At 47.2% G+C, this 24,043-nt stretch overlaps 1 protein-coding gene across 1 annotated transcript in view; it reads left to right on the top strand.

Moving 5' to 3' along the window:
- The window catches only part of tfcp2l1 (transcription factor CP2-like 1), a 90,898-nt gene that overhangs the window by 26,038 nt on the left and 40,817 nt on the right, over window positions 1-24,043 (top strand). Inside the window, exons 8-11 of the mRNA XM_070873553.1 lie at window positions 8,053-8,138; window positions 20,212-20,260; window positions 20,373-20,466; window positions 22,262-22,352. Coding sequence (XP_070729654.1) covers window positions 8,053-8,138; window positions 20,212-20,260; window positions 20,373-20,466; window positions 22,262-22,352 — 320 coding nt within the window. The remainder of the gene's footprint in view (window positions 1-8,052; window positions 8,139-20,211; window positions 20,261-20,372; window positions 20,467-22,261; window positions 22,353-24,043) is intronic.

The raw sequence follows: 24,043 nt of genomic DNA, 5'->3' as shown, positions 1-24,043 counted from the left end.
AAACATGGCCCTCAGGCTTTCAATGGTGGCGGTGGCGGTGCTTCCCAACATTATTTCACATTCAATCCATTTTGAAAAAGCATCCTCCAGCACCAGGAACATTTTACCAAGAAACGGGCCTGCATAGTCGACATGGATCCTCGACCATCGTCTGGAGGGCCAGGACCACAAACTTAGTGGTGCCTCTCTGGGCGCGTTGCTCAACTGAGCACACGCTGCATTGCCGCACACAGGATTCTAAGTCAGAGTTGATACCGGGCCACCACACGTGGAATCTGGCTATCGCTTTCATCATTACTATACCCAGGTGTGTGCTGTGGAGATCCGAGATGAACGTCTCCCTGCCCTTTTTGGGTAGCACTACGCGGTTACCGCACAACAGGCAGTCTGCCTGAATGGACAGCTCGTCTTTTCACCGCTGGAACGGCTTGATTAGCTCTTGCATTTCAACGGGGATACTGGCAGTACACAGTTTTTTTTATTAGGAACAGCAGAGGATCTTGGCTGGTCCAAGTCCTAATCTGGCGAGCCGTGACAGGTGATTTATCATTTTCAAATGCTTCCATGACCATCAACAAGTCTGCGGGCTGCGCCATCATCAACAAGTTTGCAGGCTGCGCCATTTCCACCCCCGTGGTGGGCAATGGTAGCCGACTGAGAGCATCCGCACAGTTCTCGATGCCTGGCCTGTGGCGGGTGGTATAGTTATACGCTGATAGCGTGAGTGCCCACCTTTGTATGTGGGCTGAGGCATTAGTATTTATCCCCTTGTTTACAGCGAACGGTGATATGAGGGGCTTGTGATCGGTTTCCAGCTCAAATTTGAGGCCAAACAGGTACTGATGCATTTTCTTTACCCCGAACACACACGCTAATGCCTCTTTCTCAATCATGTTGTAGGCCCTATCGGCCTTAGACAAGCTCCTGGAAGCATAGGCGACAGGTTGCAACTTGCCCGCAACGTTAGCTTGTTGTAATACACACCCGACTCCGTATGACGACGCATAACATGCTAGCACAAGTCTTTTACACGGGTTATACAACGCAAGCAGCTTGTTGGAGCATAAAATGTTTCTGGCTTTCTCAAAAGCAATTACTTGTTTTTTTTTCCCCATACCCAGTTCTCACCTTTATGCAATAACACATGTAGGGGCTCGAAGGGGGTGCTTAACCCCGGTAGGAAGTTACCAAAATAGTTGAGGAGTCCCAGGAACGACCGCAGCTCCGGAACATTCTGTGGACTGGGCACGTTCCTGATAGCCTTTGTCTTGGCGTCTGTGGGCCGAATGCCGTCCGCCGCGATCTTTCTCCCCAAAAACTCCACTTCTGTTGCCATGAAGACGCATTTCGACCTCTTCAGCCGCAGCCCTACGCGATCCAGTCGCTGGAAGACCTCCTCCAGGTTTTGTAGGTGCTCGATGGTGTCCCGACCCATGACCAATATGTCGTCCTGAAAAACCACCGTGCGTGGTACCGACTTGAGTAGGCTCTCCATGTTTCTCTGGAAGATTGCTGCAGCTGACGGAATTCCAAACGGGCATCTGTTGTAGATGAACAGTCCCTTGTGCGTGTTGATGCAGGTGAGGCCCTTCGAAGGCTCCTCCAGCTGCTGCGTCATGTAGGCCGAAGTCAGGTCAAGCTTGGTGAACGTCTTGCCCTCCTGCCAGTGTCGCAAATAGGTCGTCTGCCTTAGGTAGCGGATATTGGTCCTGTAGCGAGAAACGATTAATAATTACTTTATAATCACCGCAAATCCTGACCGTGCCATCACTTTTGAGTACTGGAACAATCGCTGAATTCCACTGGGGAGATGATGCCCTCACGTTGCAGCCTGTCCAGCTCGATTTCCACTCCCTCCCTCATCGTGTGAGGTACCTCTTGCGCCTTGTGGTGAATGGGTCGTGCCTCTGGGACCAAGTGGATCTGCACCTTCGCCCCGGAAAAGTTTCCAATTCAAAAAGGGAAGGAAATTTGTTAAGAACCTGGGTACATGAGGCCTCATCGACATGTGATAACGCTCAGATGTCATCCCAGTTCCAGCGGATTTTGCCCAGCCAGCTCCTTCCAAGCAGTGCGGGGCCATCGCCCGGGACAATCCAGAGTGGCAGTTCATGCACCGTGCCCTCTGAGGTGACCTTGACCATGGCGCTGCCCAGGACAGTGATGAGCTCTTTGGTGTACATTCTCAGTTTCGTGTGGATGGGGCTCAGGGCTGGTCTGAGTGCCTTGTTGCACCGCAGTCTCTCAAGCATCTTTTTACTCATGATGGATTGGCTAGTGCCAGTGTCTACTTCCATGGCTACGGGTAAGCCATTCAGTTTTACATTTAGCATTATTGGTGGACATTTCGTTGAAAATATGTGCACCTCATGTACTTCCGCATTGCCTCCTCTCTCTGAGACTTGAAATTGCTTTGATCCACCATGGACCGATCTTCCTCTGCCACGTGGTGGTTAGCAGGTCTTGCAGAGCTTGCAGCTTGTTTGCAAGCTCGTTGGAGGTGCCCCATTGTTCCACAGCTCTTGCAAACATACCCTTTGAAGCGGCATGAATAGGCTGAATGGAAGCCTCTACAACGCCAACAAGGTGTGAATTGCCTTGCATTCATCCTTTGTTGGGGACTCTGAGTCATCTGGGTCATCTGAGGCCTGCTGACAGTTCAGACTCGTGGTTTCTGCCCTGTACATTTCTGCTCGCAAACACAGTTCCAGTTAATTTATGAACATTGCTAGCACTTGTGTGCTGAGAGATTTGTTTGGTGTTATCACTGGTGGATATAAACGCTTGTGCTATCGCAATGGCTTTACTAAGGGTCGGTATCTCTACAGTCAAAAGCTTTCGTAGGATGGTCTTGTGGTCAATGCCCAGTATAAAAAAGTCTCTGAGCATCTGCTCCAGGTAGCCATCAAACTCACATTGTCCTGCAAGTTGCCTTAGCCCGGCGACGTAGCTCACCACTTCCTGACCTTCAGATCGCTGGCACATGTAGAACCGATACCTCGCCATCAGCACACTCTCCCTCAGGTTAAATGCTCCTGAACCAGTATACACAGCTCCTCATACGATTTATCTGTGGGTTTCACTGGAGCCAGAAGATTCTTCATGAGGCTGTAGGTTGGTGCCCCGCAGACTGTGCGGAGGACCGCTCTCCTTTTTGTAGTGCTTCCTTCTCCATCCAGCTCGTTGTCTAGCCGTTCGACATAGGCTTCCCAGTCCTCACCCTCCGAGAACTTCTCCAGTATGCCCACAGTTTGCTGCATCTTTGCGTTGGATTCGTATCCTTGTCGCGAGTTATTGTGTTCCTAACACAGATGAGACTGCATACAGGGAGGTTAAAGTAACAGTGACCTCAGTCTTTATTAAGACATTCCAGAGTGAGGAACAGGTCTTCGGGGCCGGCTTATATACAGTGCTCCCCAGGGGTGCTGGGATCCCTTGGGACTTCAGGGGATGCGCTCCCTGGTGGTGGAACGTGGGCGTGCATGCTTTACAGATACACAACTATAGCCAATGGGAGAAAGATTGCGGCTGGCGAGCACAGAAGCAGGTAAACCCTGCAATCATCTAGACTTGTGCTCTCATGGAGTGCTGAGGGAGTGTTGCACAGGTGTCAGCTTCAAATGAGATGTTAATCTGACTGTTCAGGTAGATGTTGGGAAAATCCCATGGCACTAATTGTAGAAGTGCAGACAATGCACCCTGTGGCCAAACCAATGTCTGTTTCTCAACCTAATACCACCAAAACAAAATGAAGTGATCATTCATCTCACTCCTCAAATCTGCCACCAAGCTCATAGTATACAGGGCCGTAGTAATACTCGCTCTCCTGTATGGCTCAGAGACATGGGCCATGTACAGTAGACACCTCAAGTCACTGGAGAAATACCACCAACGATGTCTCCGCAAGATCTTGCAAATCCTCTGGAAGGACTGACGCACCAACGTTGGTGTCCTCAACCAGGCCAACATCCCCAGCATTGAAGCACTGACCACACTTGATCAGCTCCGCTGGGCAGGCCACACTGTTCACATGCCAGACACGAGACTCCCAAAGCAAGCACTGTACTCTGAACTCCTTCATGGCAAACGAGCCAAAGGTGGGCAGAGGAAACGTTACAAGGACACCCTCAAAGCCTCCCTGATAAAGTGCAACATCCCCACTGACACCTGGGAATTCTTGGCCATAGACCGCCCTAAGTGGAAGAAGTGCATCCGGGAGGGCCGAGCACCTTGAGTCTCATCGCCGAGAGCATACAGAAAACAAGCCCAGGTAGCGGAAAGAGCGTGCGGCAAACCCGTCCTATCCCCCCTTTCCCTCAACAACCATCTGTCCCAGCTGTGACAGGGACTGTGGTTCTCGTATTGGACTGTTCAGCCACCTAAGGGACTAATTTTTCGAGTGGAAGCAAGTCTTCCTCGATTCCGAGGGACTGCCTATGATGATGATTATTTGTCGGATATTGCTGTGTGTAAAACAGTTACTGCATTTGCCTACATAAGCGATTCAAAGTAATTCATGTAAAGTACTATGGGATGTTTGAGAGACATCATAAGGAACTGTGTAAATGTAACTCTTGTTTTGATCACTGTTGCATTCACGCATACGAGTTTAAATAAAGAATCATTGCATTTTATGGGATCCTGTGTCCTGAGAAGGAGATATTGCTGTACTTGCGGTTGGAGTTTACATTACAATTTTTCGGAGTGCAGGCCCAATGAGTATTTAGTGTCACTCTTGCTGTCTCTTGTATCCTCTGATCCTTTTCTCTCCAGAAATCCACCTGGTTGCTTCCTGGATCCATTCATCCCTGCGAACATTCCACAAATTAATGATCTGATCTTGTTTCAATGTCAAAAGTATTATATTAACTGAGGGGGAGAACGATTACATTGAAATACTTTCAGAAGCTTCTCTTTATCCTAAGATGTAACAGGTGCTTTGTTAGACTGTTACTGAAAACGAGACATTCGTTAATTTTAAATTATCTGGAAAAAATGGTCTATCTTTTTTCTAAAATTCAAATATTTTAACTTTTAAAATAAAATTTCGAGAGTCCGAATCTTCCTTTATTGCTAGTGATCTTAGAATAAAATTAAAACTTGATCATTTTAGAGTTGTATAATTTTACACAGAAGGTAGCCATTTGGTCCATCATGTCTGTACCGTCTGAAAGAGAAATATACTTAGTCCCATACCCTTTAAGACTTTCTTTTTCAGATATTTATCCACTGCTCTTTTGAAAGCTACTATCATTTGTGCTTCAACTACTGTTTCCACTAGGGCATTTCACATTTCAAGAACAATATCTATTAAAAAATATATTTTTTTCTCCTGAACACTCCATTTTTTTTGGTGATGCTTTGAAATTTATACCCTCTAGTTAGTGCCTTACCGACCACATAAATAGTTTCTCCTTTAGAATCATAGAATTGTAGAAAGTTACAACATGGAAGGAGGCCATTTCGGACCATCGTATTCGTGCCGGCCAACAAAGAGCTATCCAGCCTAACCCTCTTTCAAGCTCTTGGTCTGTAGCCCTGTAGGTTACGGCACTTCAAGTATAACTGAGTGGATTGCTGGGCCATTTCAGAGGGCAGTTAAGAGTCAATCACGTCGCTGTGGGTCTGGAGTCACATATAGGCCAGATTGGGTGAGGGCAGCAGATTTCCTTCCCGAAAGAACATTAATGAACCAGATGAGTTTTTACTACAATCCGGTAGTTCCATGGTCACCATTAGTGATCATAGAATCATAGAATGTTACAGCATGGAAGGAGGCCATTTCGGCCCATCGTGTCCATGCCGGCCAACAAGAGGTTATCCAGCCTAATCCCACTTTCCAGCTCTAGGTCTGTAACCCTGCAGGTTATGGCACTTCAAGTGCACAGCCAAGTAGTTTTTAAATGTGGTGAGGGTTTCTACCTCTACCACCCTTTCAGGCAGCGAGTTCCAGATCCCCACATTCCTCTGCATGAAGAAATTTCCCCTCAAATCCCCTTTAAACCTTCTACCAATTACTTTAAATCTATGCCCCCTGGTTTTTGCCCCCTCTGCTGAGCAATATATGTCCTTTCTATCCACTCTATCTAGGCCCCTCATAATTTTATACACCTCAATAAGGTCTCCCCTTATCCTCCTCTGTGCCAAGGAAAACAAACCCAGCCTATCCAATCTTTCCTCATAGCTAAGATTCTCTTCTCCCGGCAACATTCTCTTAACCTGATCTGTACCCTCTTTAGTGCAATCTTTCCTGTAATGTGGTGACCAGGACTGCACGCAGTGGCCTAACTAGTGTTTTATACAGTTCAAGCATAACCCCCCTGCTCTTGTATTCTATGTCTCAGCTAATAAAGGCAAGTATTCCGTATGCCTTCTTAACCACCTTATCTACCTGGCCTGCTACCTTCAGGGATCTGTGGACCTGCACTCCAAGGTCCCTTTGTTTCTCTACACTTCTCAGTGTCCTACCATTTACTGTGTATTCCCTTTCCTTGTTAGCCCTCCCCAAATGCATTACCTCACACTTTTCCATTTGCCACTGTTCTGCCCACCTGACCAGTTTATTGATTAGCTTCCTGCAGTCTACAGCTTTCTTCTTCATTATCAACCACGCAGCCGATTTAGTATCATCTGCAAACTTCTTAATCATACTCCCATATTCAAGTCTAGATCATTGATGCACACCACAAAAAGCAAGGGACCTAGTACTGAGCCCTGCGGAACCCCACTGGGAACAGCCTTCCAGTCACAGAAACACCCATCAACCATACCCTCTGCTTCCTGCCTCTGGGCCAATTTTGGATCCAACTTGCCACTTTGTCCAGATCCAGCTTTTACTTTCATGACCATTCTGCCATGTGGAACCTTATCAAAAGCCTTGCTAAAATCCATATACACTAGATCAAATGCATCTGCCCTCCTTGTTACCTCCTCAAAACATTCAATCAAGTTTGTTAGACACGACCTTCCCTTAACAAATCTGTGCTGACTATCCTTGATTAATCCATGTCTTTCTAAATGAAAATTTATCCTGTCCCTCAGAATTCTTTCCAATAATTTTCCCATCGCCGAGATTAGGCTGACAAACTTGTAATTATTCAGTCGATCCCTTTCTCCCTTCTTAAACAAAAGTACCACATTTGCAGTCCTCCAGTCCTCCGGCACCGCGCCTGAAGCCAGAGATGATTAGAAAATAATGGTCATCTCCAGTGCTATTTCCTCTTTTGCTTCGCTTAGCAGCCTGGGATACATTTCATCAGGGTCTAGGGATTTATCCACTTTCAAAGCTACTAAACCCCTTAATACTTCCTCGTTCGCTATGTTTATTTCATCTAATATTTCACACTCTTCCTCCCTGATAGCAATGTCTGTTTCGCCCCTCTCTTTTGTGAAAACTGAAAATAGTTGCAATGTATTCATCACTACCGATGTTTCCCGCCTATGTCCTACCCTTTCTTTAGTTATCCCCTTACTCTTAATATTTACCTCATCAAAACTCTTCATGATTTTCAGCACCTCTTCTTAATCTTCTCTCTTTTACTGAAAAGAGCCACAGTTTCTCTCTTCTCATAACTAAAACCTCTCACCTCTTTCAATCTCTTCCGCACCCTCTCCATGACCTTAATATCCTTCCTAAAGTAGAGCACCCAAAACTATACGCTATTCTTAACTTCAGCCTAACCAATATTTGTTTACAGGTTTAGCATTACCTGTTTGATTTTCTATTCTGAATCTATTTATAAAATCTAGGATCCCTTAGCATCTGTTTGTTTTGCAGCTTTGTCAACTTGTCCTCCGAGTTTAAAGATTTGCACAAACCCTTAATTTTCTCAGCTCCTCTACTCTTCTTAAAGTTTTACATCTTATAATGTTTTCTTGTACCCCAAAACTATTGCAGCGGTTTCAGAGTTAATCATCACTTTCTATGCGTGGCCCATGAGAGGAAAAGCTGTCTTGTTTTCTGTCACTTTTACACTATAATGAAAGAATATTAATGTGATAACGTTTGTTGAGAGATGCTGACTGAACTATGCTCCTTCTTCTTCTTTGCAGTGCTCGCCATGGCCTGATGCCCCATGCATTAGTAGTCCCTCCATAGGCTACGACAGCTTGCCTGTCAGCTTCAGTGTCAGTGAAGGGTATGTACTGCACTCTCTACAAAATCCACATTTGTCACTGCCTTGGCCATAAGCAATTATAGATTTGGAGTGCCAGAATCTAACGCCAGTCCTTCTTTTGTTTGAACAAGCAATGTCCTTATTTCAATAATCTGGCTCCAATGAATGAGTTGCTGCAGGTGTGCAGCTACAGGGATAAAGTCGCAGGAAAACTATAATATAAATTAGGCATTATTTGAGCCCCTCAAGACATTTTAATCTTTGCCTTTTCAACTGTGGTCAGGAACATAGAAACATAGGAACAGGAAGAAGCCGTTCAGCCCTTGAGCCTGTTCTGCCATTCAATGAGATCATGTCTGATCTGTGACCTAACTCTATATACCCACCTTTGGCTCATATCCATTAATAACATTGGTTAACAAAAATTTATCAATCGTGGGGGGTGTGGTTGTGGGGCTGGAGGAGATTACAGAGATAGGTAGGAATGAGGTTATGGAGGGATTTGGAAACAAGGATGAGAATTTTTAAATTGGGAAATTCAGAAAATGGAGTCAAAACAGGAAAAAAAAACAGATTTAAAAGCTCTTTATCTGAATGCACGCAACATTCGTAACAAAATAGATGAGTTGATGGCACAAATAGATACAAATGGGTATGATCTGATAGCCATTACAGAGATGTGCTTGCAAGGTGACCGGGACTGGGAACTAAATATTCAGGGGTATTTGACAATTCGGAAGAACAGACAGAAAGGAAAAGGAGATGGGGTAGCTCTGTTAATAAAGGATGAGATCAGTACAGTAGTGAGAAATTATATTGGCTCAGAAGATCAAGATGTTGAATCAGTTTGAATGGCGATAAGGAATAATAAGGGGAAAAAGTCACTGGTGGGCATAGTCTATATGCCCCCTAACAGTAGCTACACTGTTGGATGGAGTATAAATCAAGAAATGATGGAGGCTTGTAAAAAAGAAACAGCAATAATCATAGGTGATTTTTAATCTTAATATTGATTGGGCAAAGCAAATTGGCCAGGGTAACCTTAAGGAGGAGTTCATAGAGTGTATTGTGATAGTTTCCTTGATCAGTACGTTGCAGAACCAACCAAGCAGCAAGCTATCTTAGATCTGGTACTGTGTAATGAGATGGGATTAATAAATGATCATCTAGTAAAGGATCCTCTAGGAAAGAGTGATCATAGCATGGTTGAATTTCAAATTCAGTTGGTGGGTGAGAAAGTTGGATCTCAAACCAGTGTCCTAAACCTAAATAAAGGAGACTACAAAGGCATGAAGGCAGAGTTGGCTAACATGACTATTTTTGTTAGTGCACTGCACCACCACCACCCCCTCCCCCCCGCCCCCCAAGGTCAAGTGTGTAATGGCTGATTTAGCACCCCTGTCAGCTTTTGGCTCAATTCCAGTAAATTTCTCGGCGGGCATCGCTGAGGCGTGAGTCCGGGGTCGGCGAGAGGCCTAGAAAGGCCGCGAGATCAGCAGTCGGGAGGTGCGTCGCTGAGGTGCGAGTCCGGGGTCGGCGAGAGGCCTATAAAGGCCGCGAGATCAGCAGTCGGGAGGTGCGTCGCTGAGGTGTGAGTCCGGGGTCGGCGAGAGGCCTATAAAGGCCGCGAGATCAGCAGTCGGGAGGTGCGTCGCTGAGGCGTGAGTCCGGGGTCGGCGAGAGGCCCAGAAAGGGCGCGAGATCAGCAGTCGGGAGGTGCGTCGCTGAGGTGCGAGTCCGGGGTCGGCGAGAGGCCTATAAAGGCCGCGAGATCAGCAGTTGGGAGGTGCGTCGCTGAGGTGTGAGTCCGGGGTCGGCGAGAGGCCTATAAAGGCCGCGAGATCAGCAGTTGGGAGGTGCGTCGCTGAGGTGTGAGTCCGGGGTCGGCGAGAGGCCCAGAAAGGGCGCGAGATCAGCAGTCGGGAGGTGCGTCGCTGAGGTGCGAGTCCGGGGTCGGCGAGAGGCCCAGAAAGGGCGCGAGATCAGCAGTCGGGAGGTGCGTCGCTGAAGTGTGAGTCCGGGGTCGGCGAGAGGCCTATAAAGGCCGTGAGATCAGCAGTCGGGAGGTGCGTCGCTGAGGTGCGAGTCCGGGGTCGGCGAGAGGCCTATAAAGGCCGTGAGATCAGCAGTCGGGAGGTGTGTCGCTGAAGTGTGAGTCCGGGATCGGCGAGAGGCCCAGAAAGGGCGCGTGATCAGCAGTCGGGAGGTGCGTCGCTGAGGTGCGAGTCCGGGGTCAGCGAGAGGCCTATAAAGGCCGCGAGATCAGCAGTTGGGAGGTGCGTCGCTGAGGTGTGAGTCCGGGGTCGGCGAGAGGCCCAGAAAGGGCGCGAGATCAGCAGTCGGGAGGTGCGTCGCTGAGGCGTGAGTCCGGGGTCGGCGAGAGGCCTGTGCAGCTACAGGGAGAAGGCAAAAAAGAAGTAGAAAGAAACAGAAAGGTGACGTCACAGCCAAGGGGGTAAGTGATCGGCTGGTGATTTGGTGAGTAGTTTTTCTTTTTTCTCTTCGAAAACAGTGAGTAAACTTTAGCATTGTTGTTGCCCAATTTAAGTGTATCTAAGGGATAAGTCATGGCAGGAGAGCTCGGTCACGTGTTATGCTCCTCCTATACCATGTGGGAACTCGGACACTTCCGGTGTCCCGGCCGACTACATGTGCGGGAAGTGTATCCGCCTCCAGCTCCTGACGGTCCGCGTTGCGGAATTGGAGCTGAGGGTGGATTTACTCTGGAGCATCCACGATGCTGAGAATGAAGTGAGTAGCACGTGTAGCGAGTTGGTCTTAGTGCAGGTGAAGGGTCCACAGCCAGATAGGGAATGGAAGAGCAGTGCAAGGAAGGTAGTGCAGGGGTCCCCTGTGGTCATCCCCCTGCAAAACAGATACACCACTTTGAGTACTGTTGATGGGGGGTGACTTGTCAGGGGAGGGCAGCAGCAGCCAAGTTCATGGCACCGTGGCTGGCTCTGCTGCACAGGAGGGCAGGAAAAAGAGTGGGAGAGCGATAGTGATAGGGGATTCAATGGTAAGGGGAATAGATAGGTGTTTCTGCGGCCGCAACCGAGACTCCAGGGTGGTATGTTGCCTCCCTGGTGCGGGTCAAGGATGTCTCGGAGCGGGTGCAGGACATTCTCAAAAGGGAGGGTGAACAGCCAGTTGTCGTGGTGCACATTGGTACCAACGATATAGGTAAAAAAAGGGATGAGGTCCTACGATACGAATTTAAGGAGCTAGGAGCTAAATTAAAAGGTAGGACCTCAAAAGTAGTAATCTCTGGATTGCTACCAGTGCCACGAGCTGGTCAGAGTAGGAATCGCAGGATAGCTCCGATAAATACGTGGTTTGAGCAGTGGTGCAGCAGGGAGGGATTCAAATTCTGGGGCATTGGAACCGGTTCTGGAGAGGTGGGACTAGTACAAACTGGACGGTCTGCACCTGGGCAGGACCGGAACCAATGTCCGAGGGGAAGTGTTTGCTAGTGCTGTTGGGGAGGAGTTAAACTAATATGGCAGGGGGATGGGAACCAATGCAGGGAGACAGAGGGAAACAAAATGGAGACAAAAGCAAAAGACAGAAAGGAGATGAGTAAAAGTGGAGGGCAGAGAAACCCAAGGCAAAAAGCAAAAAGGGCCACAGTACAGCAAAATTCTAAAGGGTCAAAGTATAATAAAAAGGCAAGCATGAAAGCTCGGTGCCTCAATGCAAGGAGTATTCGGAACCCAGGAGAGGGCTCTGAGCTAGTTAGAATGGGTGAGAGCTCAGATGAACAGGACCCCAAGAAAGAATGCAAAAGGCAGGAGGCAACAGAGCAGAGTAGCACTGGGGTAAGTGTAAACCACAAGGTGATAGGAGGGGACAATATGTATGAATATAAAAGGGCTGCAGGAGGGGTCAAAACTAAAAATCATGGTTTAAAAACTAGTATTAAAACACTCTACCTAAACGCACGCAGCATTCGAAATAAAGTAAATGAGTTGACCCCTCAAATCATTACAAATGGGTATGATTTGGTGGCCATTACAGAAACGTGGTTGCAGGGTGGCCAAGACTGGGAATTAAACATACAGGGGTATCTGACAATTCGGAAAGATAGACAAGAAGGGAAAGGAGGTGGGGTAGCTCTGTTAATAAAGGATGATATCAGGGCAGTTGTGAGAGACGATATTGGCTCTAATGAACAAAATGTTGAATCATTGTGGGTGGAGATTAGAGATAGTAAGGGGAAAAAGTCACTGGTGGGTGCAGTTTATAGGCCCCCAAATAATAACTTCACGGTGGGGCGGGCAATAATCAAGGGAATAATGGAGGCATGTGAAAAAGGAACGGCAGTAATCATGGGGGATTTTAACCTACATATTGATTGGTCAAATCAAATCGCACGGGGTAGCCTTGAGGAGGAATTCATAGAATGCATACGGGTTTGTTTCTTAGAACAGTATGTTACAGAACCGACAAGGGAGCAAGCTATCTTAGATCTGGTCATGTGTAATGAGACAGGAATAATAAACGATCTCCTAGTAAAAGATCCTCTCAGAATGAATGATCACAGTATGGTTGAATTTATAATACCGATTGAGGATGAGGAAGTCGTGTCTCAAATGAGCGTACTATGCTTAAACAAAGGGGACTACAGTGGGATTAGGGCAGAGTTGGCTAAAGGAGACTAGAAACACAGACTAAACAGTGGCACAATTGAGGAACAGTGGAGGACTTTTAAGGAGCTCTTTCATAGTGCTCAACAAAAATATATTCCAGTGAAAAAGAAGGGCGGTTAAGAGAAAGGATAACCAGCTGTAGATAACCAAGGAAATAAAGGAGAGTATCAAATTAAAAACCAATGCACACAAGGTGGCCAAGGTTAGTGGGAAACTAGAAGATTGGGAAAATTTTAAAAGACAGCAAAGAATGACTAAGAAAGCAATAAAGAAAGGAAAGATAGATGAGGAAAGTAAATTTGCGCAAAACATAAAAACAGATAGTAAAAGCTTTTACAGATATATAAAACGGAAAAGAGTGACTAAAGTAAATGTTGGTCCCTTAGAAGATGAGAAGGGGGATTTAATAATGGGAAATGTGGAAATGGCTGAGACCTTAAACAATTATTTTGCTTCGGTCTTCACAGTGGAAGACACAAAAACATGCCAAAAATTGCTGGTCACAGGAATGTGGGAAGGGTGGGCCTTGAGATAATCACTATCACTAGGGGGTAGTGCTGGGTAGGCTAATGGGACTCAAGGTAGACAAGTCCCCTGGTCCGGATGAAATGCATCTCAGGATATTAAAAGAGATGGCGGAAGTTATAGCAGATGCATTCGTTATAATCTACCAAAATTCTCTGGACTCTGGGGAGGTACCAGCGGAATAGAAAGCAGCTAATGTAACGCCTCTGTTTAAAAAAGGGGGCAGACAAAAGGCAGGTAACAATAGACCAGTTAGTTTAACATCTGTAGTGGGGAAAATGCTTGAAACTATCATTAAGGAAGAAATAGCGGGACATCTAGATAGGAAACATAGAAACATAGAAAATAGGTGCAGGAGCAGGCCAATCAGCCCTTCTAGCCTGCACCGCCATTCAATGAGTTCATGGCTGAACATGAAACTTCAGTACCCCCTTCCTGCTTTCTCGCCATACCCCTTGATCCCCCGAGTAGTAAGGACTTCATCTAACTCCCTTTTGAATATATTTAGTGAATTGGCCTCAACGACTTTCTGTGGTAGAGAATTCCACAGGTTCACCACTCTCTGGGTGAAGAAGTTTCTCCTCATCTCGGTCCTAAATGGCTTACCCCTTATCCTCAGACTGTGACCCTTGGTTCTGGACTTCCCCAACATTGGGAACATTCTTCCTGCATCTAACCTGTCTAAACCCGACAAATTTTAAACGTTTCTATGAGGTCCCCTCTCATTCTTCTGAACTCCAGTGAATACAAGCCCAGTTGATCCAGTCTTTCTTGATAGGTCAGTCCCACCATCCCGGGAATCAGTCTGGTGAATCTTCGCTGCACTCCCTCAATAGCAAGAATGTCCTTCCTCAAGTTAGGAGACGAAAACTGTACACAATACTCCAGGTGTGGCCTCACCAAGGCCCTGTACAACTGTAGCAACACCTCCCTACCCCTGTACTCAAATCCCCTCGCTATGAAGGCCAACATGCCATTTGCTTTCTTAACCGCCTGCTGTACCTGCATGCCAACCTTCAATGACTGATGTACCATGACACCCAGGTCTTGTTGCACCTCCCCTTTTCCTAATCTGTCACCTTTCAGATAATAGTCTGTCTCTCTGTTTTTACCACCAAAGTGGATAACCTCACATTTATCCACATTATACTTCATCTGCCATGCATTTTCCCACTCACCTAACCTATCCAAGTCGGTCTGCAGCCTCATAGCATCCTCCTCACAGCTCACACTGCCACCCAACTTAGTGTCATCCGCAAATTTGGAGATACTACATTTAATCCCCTCGTCCAAATCATTAATGTACAATGTAATCAGCTGGGGCCCCAGCACAGAACCTTGCGGTACCCCACTAGTCACTGCCTACCATTCTGAAAAGTACCCATTTACTCCTACTCTTTGCTTCCTGTCTGACAACCAGTTCTCAATCCACGTCAGCACACTACCCCCAATCCCATGTGCTTTAACTTTGTATACCACATCAACTGGTTCTCCTTTGTCCACTTTACTGGAAACATCCTCAAAAAATTCCAGAAGATTTGTCAAGCATGATTTCCCTTTCACAAATCCATGCTGACTTGGACCTATCATGTCACCATTTTCCAAATGCGCTGCTATGACATCCTTAATAATTGATTCCATCATTTTACCCACTACTGAGGTCAGGCTGACCGGTCTATAATTCCCTGTTTTCTCTCTTTCTCCTTTTTTAAAAAGTGGGGTTACATTGGCTACCCTCCACTCGATAGGAACTGATCCAGAGTCAATGGAATGTTGGAAAATGACTGTCAATGCCTCCACTATTTCCAAGGCCACTTCCTTAAGTACTCTGGGATGCAGTCCATCAGGCCCTGGGGATTTATCGGCCTTCAATCACATCAATTTCCCCAACACAATTTCCCGACTAATAAAGATTTCCCTCAGTTCCTCCTCCTTACTAGAGCCTCTGACCCCTTTTATATCCGGAAGGTTGTTTGTGTCCTCCTTAGTGAATACCGAACCAAAGTACTTGTTCAATTGATCTGCCATTTCTTTGTTCCCCGTTATGACTTCCCCTGATTCTGACTGCAGGGGACCTACGTTTGTCTTTACTAACCTTTTTCTCTTTACATACCTATAGAAACTTTTGCAATCCGCCTTAATGTTCCCTGCAAGCTTCTTCTTGTACTCCATTTTCCCTGCCCTAATCAAACCCTTTGTCCTCCTCTGCTGAGTTATAAATTTCTCCCAGTCCCTGGCTTCGCTGCTATTTCTGGCCAATTTGTATGCCACTTCCTTGGCTTTAATACTATCCCTGATTTCCCTTGATAGCCACGGTTGACCCACGTTCCCTTTTTTATTTTTACGCCAGACAGGAATGTACAATTGTTGTAATTCATCCATGCGGTCTCTAAATGTCTGCCATTGCCCATCCACAGTCAACCCCTTAAGTATCATTCGCCAATCTATCCTAGCCAATTCACGCCTCATACCTTCAAAGTTACCCTTCTTTAAGTTCTGGACCATGGTCTCTGAATTAACTGTTTCATTCTCCATCCTAATGCAGAATTCCACCATATTATGGTCACTCTCTTCCCCAAGGGGCCTCGCACAATGAGATTGCTAATTAATCCTCTCTCATTACACAACACCCAGTCTAAGATGGCCTCCCCCCTAGTTGGTTCCTCGACATATTGGTCTAGAAAACCATCCCTTATGCACTCCAGGAAATCCTCTTCCACCGTATTGCTTCCAGTTTGGCTAGCCAATCTATGTGCATATTAAAGTCACCCATTATAACTGCTGCACCTTTATTGCATGCACCCCTAATTTCCTGTTTGATGCCCTCCCCAACATCACTACTACTGTTTGGAGGTCTGTACACAACTCCCACTAACGGTTTTTGAATAGTGCAATCAAGCAGATGCAACATGGATTCATGAAGGGGAAATCATGTTTAACTAATTTACTGGAATTCTTTGAGGATATAACGACCATGGTGGATAGAGATGTACCGATGGATGTGGTGTATTTAGATTTCCAAAAGGCATTTGATAAGGTGCCACACAAAAGGTTACTGCAGAAGATAGAGGTACGCGGAGTCAGAGGAAATGTATTAGCATGGATAGAGAATTGGCTGGCGAACAGAAAGCAGAGAGTCGGGATAAATGGGTCCTTTTCGGGTTGGAACTCGGTGGTTGGTGGTGTGCCATAGGGATCGGTGCTGGGACCACAACTGTTTACAATATACATAGATAACCTGGAAGAGGGGACAGAGTGTAGTGTAACAACATTTGCAGATGACACAAAGATTAGTGGGAAAGAGTGTTGTGTAGAGGACACAGAGAGGCTGCAAAGAGATTTAGATAGGTTAAGCGAATGGCAGATGGAATACAATGTCGGAAAGTGTGAGGTCATCCACCTTGGGGGAAAAAAAAACAGTAAAAGGGAATATTATTTGAATGGGGAGAAATTACAACATGCTGAGGTGCAGAGGAACCTGTGAGTCCTTGTGCATGAAACTCTTTTAGAGTCTACCTGCAAAACATAAACATTAAACTGTGCCACCCGACCTGGGTGACACACCAGACATTTACAAGGCCCTTTTTTCCTTTTTTTGGTGTTTTTTGTGTTTTTTTTTTTGGGGCACTAAAATCACAATTTTTCCGGTGCCCCCTATAAAAGGGAAGGGGACACTAAAAACACCGGCAATTAAAACAAATTAAACTTTAAAACGTAAAATCAAATTAAAATTTGGTTGCCGGGCGTGATGATGCACTCCAGTCCCTCCGGTGCCCACCTCTCGCGGAAGGCCGCGAGCGTACCGGTGGACACCGCGTGCTCCATCTCCAAGGACACCCTGGACCGGATGTAAGAGCGGAAGAGAGGCAGGCAGTCAGGTTGAACGACCCCCTCGACCGCCCGCTGCCTGGACCGGCTGATGGCACCCTTGGCCGTGCCCAGGAGCAGTCCTACGAGGAGGCCTTCGGACCTACCCGCTCCCCTCCGCACAGGGTGCCCAAAGATCAGGAGAGTGGGACTGAAGTGCAGCCAGAATTTCAGGAGCAGCCCCTTCAAATAATAAAACAGGGGCTGCAACCTTGTGCATTGCATAAAAACATGGAACACGGACTTCTCCAGACCGCAGAAATTGCAGGCGGCCTGGGAGTCCGTGAACCGACTTAAAAATTTGTTGCAAGGCACTGCTCCGTGCACCACCCTCCAGGCCAAGTCCCCGATGAATAGTGGGAGGACCCCTGCGTAGAGTGCCCTCCATCGGGGACCCCCGCCTCCTCCGGACGGCAAGATGGTACGCCATGGCGTGTCCGGACGGCCGGCGAGGATGGCAAAGTTGAGGGTGTGCCGGAGCAGCCCGTACAGGAAACCCCTCCGCGCGGAACTGAAAGGCACGGAGGGGATTTCCCCGAGGCGGCTCAAGTTGTGAGGCGCCGGCCCCCGAGGGAGGTTCCGGGGTTTGGCGCCGATGAGGAATTCCGTCCGGACGGGGGTCAGTTCGGACGGGATCTCCCCACGTGCTTGAGCCTCCTCGATGCACCTAACGGAGTCAGGGCCCAGAGCTGTTTTTAGCGATTCGATGGCATCGGCCGCGTGGCGGACGTTGGCAGAATTTAGGCGCCGCGCCAGCGTGTCTGGCGCCATCCAGCCCGCTCCTCCTCCATCGAGCAGGTTCCTGACACTGGTCACCTCACCAGCCACAGCCCTCTCTTCCGACCGCCACATAAAACCTCGGCCGTGGAGGTACGGATTCCCGAGCAGCGGTTCCTGCAGGACGGCCGCCACTCCAGCCGGCGGAGAGCTGCGCTTGGTGGAGACTTTGTTCCAGACCCTGATGAGTTCCCTGTAAAAGACAGGCAGCTCCTGGAGGGCGGTCCTGGCACCCCCCAAGTTCACAAACAGGAGCTGCGTGTCATAATTGAGGTCGCGCTGCTGGCGGAAGAAATACCTCGCCAGAGCACACCACCTAGGAGGGGGCTCGACGTAAAGGTATCTCTGCAGGGTCTGAAGACGGAAAGTCGCGAGCTGGGCGCTGACGCACACCAACGACTGACCGCCCTCCTCAAGCGGGAGACTCAAGACCGCAGCAGAGACCCAGTGCTTCCTGTTGTTCCAGAAGAAGTCCACCAGCTTCTTCTGTATCTTGGCGACAAACGCAGGGGGAGGGGTCAAAGTGACCAGCCGGTACCACAGCATTGCGGCCACCAGCTGGTTTATGACTAGCGCTCGACCCCTGTAGGACAGCACTCGGAGCAGTCCTGTCCAGCGCCCTAGGTGAGCGGCGACCTTGGCCTCCAGCTCCTGCCAGTTCGCCGGCCAGGCTCCCTCGTCGGGGCTAAGGTAGACTCCCAGATAGAGGAGATGGGTCGTGCTCCAGGCAAAAGGCCTGAGCTCCTCCGGCAGGGAGTCCACCCGCCACTGACCCACCAGGAGTCCGGAACATTTCTCCCAGTTGATCCTGGCGGAGGACGCGGCCGAGTAAATCTCCTGGCACTCACGCATCCTCCGCAGGTCAGCGGGATCCTCTACCGCGAGGATCACGTCATCGGCGTAAGCCGAGAGGACGACCTCCACGCCCGGCCCTTGCAGAGCCAGTCCCGTCAACCTCGTCCGCAAGAGGCGCAGGAAAGGCTCCACGCAAACGGCGTATAACTGGCCGGACATGGGGCATCTCTGGCGCACCCCTCTCCTAAAGCGAAGGGGCGCCGTCAAGGACCCGTTAACCTTAATCAGACACTCCGCGGCGGCGTACAAAAGTCGGATCCGGGCGACGAAATGCGTCCCGAACCCGAAAGCGCGCAGAGTTCCGAGCAGATAGTCGTGATCCATCCTGTCGAACGCCTTCTCTTGGTCGAGGGATAGGAAGGCGACCGACAGACCAGCCTCCTGGGAACAATGGATGAGGTCCCGGACCAGATGGATGTTATCGTGGATTGTCCGGCCCGGGACCGTGTAGGACTGGTCGGGGTGGTCCTTGTGCATGAATCCTAAAAAAAAGTTAGTTTGCAGGTGCAGCAGGTAATCAGGAAGGCGAATGGAATGTTGGCCTTCATTGCGAGAGGGATGGAGTACAAAAGCAGGGAGGTCCTGCTGCAACCGTATAGGGTATTGGTAAGGCCACACCTGGAGTTCTGCGTGCAATTTTGGTCACCTTACTTAAGGAAGGATATACTGGCTTTGGAAGGGGTACAGAGACGATTTACTAGGCTGATTCCGGAGATGAGGGGGTTACCTTATGATGATAGATTGAATAAACTGGGTCTTTACTCGTTGGAGTTCAGAAGGATGAGGGGTGATCTTATAGAAACATTTAAAATAATGAAAGGGATAGACAAGATAGAGGTGGAGAGGTTATTTCCACTGGTCGGGGCACAGCCTCAAAATACGGGGGAGCCAATTTAAAACCGAGTTGAGAAGGAATTTCTTCTCCCAAAGGTTGTGAATCTGTGGAATTCTCTGCCCAAGGAAGCAGTTGAGGCTAGTTCATTGAATGTGTTCAAATCACAGATAGATAGATTTTTAACCAATAAGGGAATTAAGGGTTACGGGGAGCGGGCGGGTAAGTGGAGCTGAGTCCACGGCCAGATCAGCCATGATCTTGTTGAATGGTGGAGCAGCCTCGAGGGGCTAGATGGCCTCCTCCTGTTCCTAATTCTTATGTTCTGTTCTTATGTTCTAATGTAAACCTTTTCGAGGCGCTATACTTACCGCTCCGCCTGGATTAACGCCTCAAAATGGGCGGTAATGAATTTCCACTCAAATTTTGTTTAAATTTGGGATAAAATTTTGGATACTGGATCTTACTCCAATCTCCTCAGTCCCACCCTCTGTTGATGAGTTTGTATTATTTGCTTTGCCTACGATGTGTTAACATGGCTGTATTGTCACTCACAAACCTCCTTTTCTTTCTGGTTGCGTAACTTCAGAAACTGTTCACCATCAAGCCAAGAGGAGCCACTGCCTCCAAGCATGGATGTAAGTAGTTGTAAGATCATGTTAATGTGGTGCTTTTCTTTTTTTTAGGACACTCTGCTGCACTATTCATTTACTTTTTAAGTGAAGACCTCTTATTCTTTTTGCAATGCAGTACCTGTTGCCCATGGCTTCTAACCAGGATGCACTACACTGGCTGCACAGAAACCGCTTCTCGGCATTCTGCCAGCTATTTGTCAATTTCTCAGGTGAGCTACTTTTAAAAAAAAAAAAAAAATCTAGAATTGTTTGAAGCTCGCGAAACTCTCGAGACCCGCAGCAATAGTGTATCCCTGGTATCCTAAAATTAAACTTGAATAGAAACTGCTTGAAGATTTATTGACCACCATTGGCAGCTGTGGTTTCAGCTGCCTCGCCCCTCAGCTCTGGGATTCCCTTCCTAAACCTACCTGTCTCTCTACCTCTCCTCCTTTTAAGATGCTCCTTAAAACCTACCTCTTTGGCCAAACTCATCTGTTCTACTATCTTCTTATATGGCTCGGTGCCAACAGTGATGGCGCTCCTCTGAAGCACCTTGGGAGATTTTACTACGTTAAAGGTGCTGTATAAATACAAGTTGTTGTTTAATTATTAATCAACAGAACGTTATAACTGATTGGTGTCACTAAAAGCTCTTGGGGCTAGAAATCCGGTTGTTTAGTGCCACCATTAGCGCCAGAGAGGGGCGCTAAGGGGCCGCTAAACACTTACCGCCCAAGCGCTGTGCCGTGAGTTCCTGCCGCGACCTTCAGTGAAGGTTTAGTGGTGGCGCTGACAGTTTGCGCTGCGCTCGCTAGCACCGCCCACTTGGTGACATCACCGAGTGTGCAACGCCTCCATAGTCGCGCGTTTGGAAAGATTACTCTTTCGCCTGCGCTAGCGCCTGGCGCTGAGACCAGCAGGGGAAAGCAGTCGACACAGCGTTGATCCTGGGGCAATATCGTCCGGAGTGCAAGGTCAGTGCTGAAATTTCAGTGTTTAAACTCCAATTTACTTGTTGCAGTAGTGGGGAAGTGTGGGTGAAGTTTATTGAAATTCTCACAAGGATTCTTTTTTCAGCTTCTGGTGCTAGAATGCTGGCAAAAATGGAGTCGGCCTCGTACGCTATCGCTCCGTTAGCGCCCTAAGAGAAGTGTGGAACGTTTCTCTTAGTGCTCCACCCTCCTCTTGGTGCGATACAACTGAATATTGCACTTTGAGGCGGTCGGCATTGCCAGCGCTAAAGGTACCGCCCTGACACCATCATCGTCTCAAAGCGGGCAATGCTGAATTTCTAGCCCATTGTATCTCCTTTATATTGCTGAATGCTTGAAAGTGAGGGTGAGGGGACCATCTCTCTCTCTTTTCTAAATTTCCTTCTCTTCGTCACAGTAAGCATGCACCTCATTGAAATCGCAGCCTCACTGCCCCACCGCTGTGCAACATAATGACAATAATTAATTCTACAACTAGTTTTGATTTGCATCTGGTTAAGGGAGAAATGCCTAGGCTCTGCTTTCTGTCTTCTGTCAGCACAAGGATTGGAAATGTCAACATGCTGCACAGCCACAACAGGCGTTAAAAAGGTCCTCTGTAATTTGGGAGGTTTTTTTTATTCTAGAAAATGTTCTGGTTTTATGAAGTTTCTTGTGACGTACGATGTTGAGTCCTTCAAATGTCCTTTGAAATGCCACACTCTGTTTTGTGCTGTTCTGTGCTCTGTACTGGAATTCTTGCGTGACTTCGATGAAAGTTTGTGAAACGTCTATTATGTGGATACAGCAACTTTATGGATTAGATGTCACAATGCGTAATACTTATAACTTCTCAAAGTTGTTGTTCACCTTGCTGAAAGTTAAACTCTTTCATGCAAGATCGTAATTAATCCATTATTTGTATGCTCCTTTCAATTAACCTTGCATAAACTTGCATTTAATTCCAGGGACTGACTTCCGTCACACATAACATGCCATTAGCTTCTCCGCAGTTTGCATGCTTACACGCACGTTTTAATGAATTCCTTAGGTGCAGACTTGTTGAAAATGTCTAAAGAAGACCTGATCCAGATCTGTGGTCCTGCAGATGGAATCAGACTTTTTAATGCAATCAAGGGAAGGTGAGTCACCTACAACTTTGTACCATAACCTTCTCTCTATTGTAAAACCCATTTCTTTAAACAAACTATGCTGAAGCATAGAATTGGAGTCCTTGATTGTATTGGTTCTCATCTCATTGTCCTGTCACAATTGCCTTTTTTCTTCTGTCCCAATTTGTGTGAACACAGTTTCTTGGAAGGCTAGCTTTTCGTAAACCTAATTTATCGAGACCTACTCACTTTCCACCATTTGCAAATGCTATCACAACATTCATAAAAACATAGAAAATAAATGCAGAAGTAGGCCATTCGGCCCTTCGAGCCTGCACCACCATTCAATAAGATCATGGCTGATCATTCCCTCAGTACCCCTTTCCTGCTTTGTCTCCATACCCCTTGATCCCTATAGCCGAAAGGGCCATATCTAACTCCCTCTTGAATATATCCAATGAACTGGCATCAACAACTCTCTGCGGCAGGGAATTCCACAGGTTAACAACTCTCTGAGTGAAGAAGTTTCTCCTCATCTCAGTCCTAAATGGCCTACCCTTGTCCTAAGACTGTGTCCCCTGGTTCTGGACGTCCCCATCATCGGGAACATTCTTCCCACATCTAACCTGTCCAGTCCCGTCAGAATCTTATGTTTCTATGAGATCCCCTCTCATCCTTCTAAACTTCAGTGTATAAAGGCCCAGTTGAGCCAGTCTCTCCTCATATGTCAGTCCCGCCATCCCTGGAATCAGTCTGGTGAACCTTTGCTGCACTCCCTCAATAGCAAGAATGTCTTTCCTCAGATTAGGAGACCAAAACTGAACACAATGTTCCAGGTGAGGCCTCACCAAGGCCCTGTACCACTGCAGTAAGACCTCCCTGCTCCTATACTCAAATCCCCTAGCTATGAAGGCCATCATATCATTTGCCTTCTTCACTGCCTGCTGTACCTGCATGCCAACTTTCAATGACTGATGAACCATGACACCCAGGTCTCGTTGCACCTTCCCCTTTCCTATTCAGGCTTCCATAATTTTTTTTCCCTCTCCTTGTCTGTATACTACTGCTGAATGTCAGTGCTGTACCAGGACACAAGAAATGGCATGTAATATATTAGACCTAATGAATCCCCCCCTCCCACCCCCAAGCGTTTAATAATAAATGTGGACTAAAATCCATTTGCCAATTTGTGAATACATTTTTCCATTTTATGGTGTATGCAGTTCTGCTTTACGTATGTCTATAAAGACAGTTTTTTTCAGTGGATGGGGAAGGGATGAGGATTATCTAGTTGTAGTGACATCCCGTACCTGGAAATTGATCTGGCTTCATATAATCGTTTTTTTTGTCCCTGTGTAGTTGAAGCAAGGCTGAGATCGATCACATTACTTAGAAAACTAAGTACAGTGCTGCTTTAACAAAAAATACTTTGCAATTGATATCTTTGTAGGAAATAAAATGTGAAACGTGCTTCCCTTATTGAAATATGTTTAGAAAGATTTGGGTGTCCTCGTAGAAGAAACACAGAGAGTTCGCATGCAGGTACAGCAAGGAATTAGAAACGCAAATGGCATATTGGCCTTTATTGCAAGGGGGTTGGAGTACAAGAGTAAGGAAGTTTTACTACAATTGTTATGGGCTTTGGTGAGACCTGGAGTACTGTGCACAGTTTTGGTCTCCTTATCTGAGGAAGGACATATTTGCCTTAGAGGCGGTACAAC

This window comes from Pristiophorus japonicus, chromosome 3 (genome assembly GCF_044704955.1).
Source record: "Pristiophorus japonicus isolate sPriJap1 chromosome 3, sPriJap1.hap1, whole genome shotgun sequence".
Lineage (NCBI taxonomy): Eukaryota > Metazoa > Chordata > Chondrichthyes > Pristiophoridae > Pristiophorus > Pristiophorus japonicus.
Note: the sequence above shows the minus strand (reverse complement) of the source record. Positions and strands in the feature narration are given on the sequence as shown.